Below are 4426 nucleotides of genomic sequence, written 5' to 3'. Positions count from 1 at the left end.
TTTAAATGAACGTTCAACATCCCAGAGCAACTCAAGTTTGTGGCTACATGTGATGTCAGGAAAACAAGACTTCTAAACCCCAGACCACATATTTTAGGAATATGGGCCACCTAGCGATCCCCTTACGCACATCAGAAATAAACCTAGTTGGGGCAGCTAGGTGGTGCAGTGGACAGAGCCCTGGATTCAAGAGGACCTGAGTTCAAATCTTTCCTCAGACACGTAACACTTACAAGCTGTGTGACCCTGGGCAAGTCATATAACCCCAAATGCCTCACCAAAAAAGAAAAGAAAAGAAAAGTAAGAAAGAAAAAGAAAAGAAATATACCTAGTTAATTTTCATGAGATAATAAAATTAGTTGTCAAGTACTGGTCAATGGCCAGTGAAAAATTTCTCCTACTGCCCTGGGTGTCCTTATCCCATATTGGGATTCCCTGATGTATATATGGAGAGATATATAGATATATATTTATATAGATATAGATATATGTATGAATATATGTATCTATATGGGGGTATGCATTTATGTATTCATAAGATTGTACATGTATGTGTATATACAAATCTGGGTATATATGTGCATGTATTCCTATCTGTATATATCTGTCTGTCTACCTGTAGGAGAGTGGCAGTAAACCCTTGATTGTTTGTTCCAGTCCAAATTTCACAAAGAAATACTCTATTTCATCACCATTTATCTTCTTGAATGTTCTGCTCTCACATTAGTCTTATCTTTGTGAAGACTCTCCAGCCTTGGAAGAAAGACGTAGTATGAATATGACACCATTCTGCTACAGGGCTTGCACCCCTCCTCTCATTTGGGACCCAGTACAAATGCCCTGGGTGAAAACTCCTACATAGCAGGAGACAAACCAACCCCTATTTCCTGTGAGCAGAATCTCGGGGTCTCTGGCAGGAGCTGCTTGGAAACAGGGAGTTGCCTGATCAACATGATGCTGCTGCTGCTGTTGTTGCTTTTGTTGTTGCTGTTGCTCCTGCTGCTGCTCCTAACAATGAGGATAAAGAGAAAGAAAACACTTGGAGATCATTAACTCCTCCATGGCTAAAATAGAGGATAGTGTAGAAAGGACATGGATTCCCAGTTTTGTGTTCTGCTTGCAGCCCTAAGTCCTTTTAAAGATCTGTCAGGAATAAAAATGACTTACAAAACCTAGGTCAGTGATTCAAGGCTCTCCAGATTCGTTTGACCTAATCTAAGGGTTTTGTCTTTGGCTTCTGGAGGATCAGAGAGGTTGGATCATTTGCACAAACTCACATAGGCAGAAATTTGACCCCTTCAGGATTCCAGAGCCAACACTCTAACCATTAGGCAACATGGCCCAGTCTGAGAGATTGTCTGATAGACAACAAGGCTCAGAATCAGGAAGTCCTAGGTTCAGATACTATCTTTTTTTTTTTTTTTTTTTAGTGAGGCATTTGGGGTTAAGTGACTTGCCCAGGGTCACACAGCTAGTAAGTGTCAAGGGACTGAGGTCAAATTTGAACTCAGGTCCTCCTGAATCCAGGGTCTGTGCTTTATCCATTGCACCACCTAGCTGCCCCCAGATACTATCTCAGGCTACATTTGAGTGTGTTCCCCTAGGAAAATCATTTCATGTCTTAGTGATTCACAAAACTCTTAGAGACACCAAGTCCCAGAGGAAGTGCCCATTACTATTGCTGGAGAACTATTTTTGGCACCCTACCATGGCTGCAGGTACTGTGCAAGATAATGAGAAGTCCTGTCCTCCAGGAGCTGTCATTTCTGAAAGAAAGCTGGGGTGAGGGGAAGGGAACCATCATTTCCCAGAGAAGGATGAAAGCCCAATGAGGCTGTTTCTGGAAATCTAGTTTAATGAATGAGTTCAGTTAAAGTGATTCTTATAAGCAATTGATTGCAAAAAAAAAAAAAGACATTCTACTACTTAAAAGAAGGAAGTAGCCTGTTGTTCTATCATTCCACTTAGCAGGATTTTAGACATTTTCATTCATCAAATTGCTTGAGGAAGGTGATTGGTAACTATGGAGAGGACGGATGAGGGGTGAAGGAGCCAGTGAGAAGGGAGAGAGATGTGACATCACTGCAATAAAAAAGAGGTCCTGATCACTTTCCTGATGAAGCAGAGAATGGACAGTCACTACTGGGATATGTTATTATGAGGATGGCCCTCTTGTGTGGGTTGGAGAAAAAGACTTAGAGAGGTCCCTTCTCAATCTCATATTCTGTGACTGTAAAAGGATTGAAAGGAAGGGTGGAAAGGATGCTTAAGCAGACTTTGGTGTTGATTCAGCGTGGAAGGGGAAAGGAAAGAACATATCTTTCAACTCTGCTGTCTACAGAAGATCTGTGCAGAGATAAGATTTGGGAATCCATTAACCTAAAATCTCCATGTTTCTATAGCATTTCCTTACAAACACAAGAGCACTCTCAGCATGTCTAACCTGTCAATCCCAAGGAGTCAACCAGATGTGTGAACTCTGGGGGCCTGCAGAGCTGGTACAAGGCAAGAGTTCACAGGTTGACCTGGATGCTTCCATGCCCAGGGAATTCACACCTTCAGGGGAAGGCATTCAAGGGGCTGGGCTTAGCTCCTATAAAAGGAGAGCATCCTTCTGCTGAGAAGCACTGCCTTCAGGGGTACTGAAGTCTCTTCATCTCAGCTGCTGCCGGAAAGAAGCAGTTGCAGAGAGAAGAATGGCTGCTGCTAGGGAAAGGCTGCAGGAATTGCTAAGGGACATCACCTGTGCTGTCTGTCAGAGCTACTTCTCTGAGCCAGTCACCATTGAGTGTGGGCACAGCTTTTGCCGAGCATGTCTCTCCTTGAGCTGGAGAGTTGGAACTACCAACTTCTCTTGTCCTGAATGCAGGCAAGTGCCCCAAGTCAGAGAATTGCCAGCAGTCAACAGGCACCTAGCACAGCTGACTGAGGTGGGCAAAGAGCTCACCTGCCAGCTTTTCCATAGTGCTGAAGGGCAGCACCAGTGTGCCACTCACAAGAAAGTCTTCAAGCTTTTTTGTGAAAATGACCAGATAGCAGTCTGTATGAGATGTTCCCAAAGCCCAGAGCATGGGGCTCACATGCTCTCTCCTGTAGAAGAGGCTGCTCCCAGATTCAGGGAGAAGCTCCAGCACACCCTGAGTCAGGTGGAGAAGCATTTGGAGGAAGCTGAGAAACTTCTTGCCCAGGAGGAAGAACCTGCTGTTGACTGGCTTAGCATGATCACAGGAGAATACTGCCAACTGCATGATTTCTTCCTTGAGGAAGAATCCCGATATCTTGAAAGGATAAAGCAAGAGGAAAGGACTAGCTTTGACAGAATCTCTCACCATAGACAAAGGCTTCAGGACATCATATATGATCTGCAGGAAGCGGGCCAACGACCCAATGTGGACCTGCTACAAGATGCCAAGCAGCTGCTGGCAAGGAGTGAGTCAGTGTTGTCGCAAAGGTCCAAGGCTGTCATCCCAGAACTGAGAGAATGTCCCATCCCTGGACTGATAGAGATGCTGAGACGATTCACAGTGGACATCACAGTGAATCCTACATCAGCCAGTCCCTTTGTGACTGTTTCTGAGGATAAGAAGAGTGTGAAGGCTTCAGATGCCTGGCAGGTGGGGACCAAGCATCCTGAGTTCTCTCCTGGCCATTATGTCTTTGCAGAGCAGGCCTTCAGCTCAGGCAGACAGTACTGGGAGGTGGACGTAAGTCAACTACCTCAGTGGGCACTAGGGGTCATTGCCTTACAGTTGAGGAGGAGGGACGGGAATGTGGACTACATTGCCTCTGTGTTCCTGCTGCAATGTGCCAAGAAAGAAGATGATTACTATTTGCAGACCTATCCAATATCATTGAAGCATCGAGTGAAAGGTCCTGTGCCCAGGGTTGGGGTCTACCTGGAATACACTTCTGGCACTCTTGTCTTTTATAATGTTCTCCAGCGTTCCCCCATCTATAGGTTCGCTCCTATTGCCTTCTCAGAGCCTGTCAAACCCTTCTTTTCTCCTGGTCCCCCACTTGCAGGAACAAAGCCTGGTCCCATGACTCTTTGTGCAGTAGACTCTCATCTTTGTGTTTGCTGCTATTCCTCACTCTGAACATTTCTCCAGGGAGGATTTCTCAACCCATATCATGGGGTCCTTCAATTTCCACCCTAACCCAGAATGAGGATGATTATCACTGACTTCATGATTGCTCACCAATTGGACACCAATTGGTCACTTCCACACTGCTAATTGAGGATATCATGTTCAAGTATTTTGGTTGTTCTTAAACCCTTTTTATGTATCTATACAATAAATAAATTATGTTTTAGGTGTTTAAAAAACTCACATGAGCATTTTGCTTCCCATACTTTTATGTTTCCTTTCTTCCTAGATTTCATCACAGTTCTACAAGATATAAAGAGATTTCAACCTTTGCAAGT

The 4426-nt window shown here is 44.4% G+C and overlaps 1 protein-coding gene across 1 annotated transcript; it reads left to right on the top strand.

The window, feature by feature from the left end:
* The first annotated feature begins 1708 nt into the window (after positions 1-1708).
* Positions 1709-4044, top strand: LOC122728678 (E3 ubiquitin-protein ligase TRIM11-like). Its single transcript, XM_043967483.1, has 3 exons — positions 1709-1782; positions 2663-3884; positions 4024-4044. Exons 1-3 carry the CDS (start codon positions 1709-1711, stop codon positions 4042-4044), a joined length of 1317 nt encoding a protein of 438 aa, XP_043823418.1.
* The last annotated feature ends 382 nt before the right edge of the window (positions 4045-4426 follow it).

The sequence above is a fragment of the Dromiciops gliroides genome, chromosome 5 (assembly GCF_019393635.1).
Source record: "Dromiciops gliroides isolate mDroGli1 chromosome 5, mDroGli1.pri, whole genome shotgun sequence".
NCBI classification, from domain to species: Eukaryota; Metazoa; Chordata; class Mammalia; order Microbiotheria; family Microbiotheriidae; genus Dromiciops; species Dromiciops gliroides.
This window is presented reverse-complemented; position numbering and strand designations above follow the sequence as displayed.

What these genes read in the sequence shown, in the direction of transcription:
- LOC122728678 (XM_043967483.1), top strand. Translation starts at nt 1,709, where the DNA reads ATGGCTGCAGGTACTGTGCAAGATAATGAGAAGTCCTGTCCTCCAGGA. An exon ending in ATTTCTGAAAGAAAGCTGGG is followed by an intron (nt 1,783 to 2,662) that starts GTGAGGGGAAGG and finishes TCTTCATCTCAG; the next exon opens with CTGCTGCCGGAAAGAAGCAG. An exon ending in TGAAAGGTCCTGTGCCCAGG is followed by an intron (nt 3,885 to 4,023) that starts GTTGGGGTCTAC and finishes CCCCACTTGCAG; the next exon opens with GAACAAAGCCTGGTCCCATG.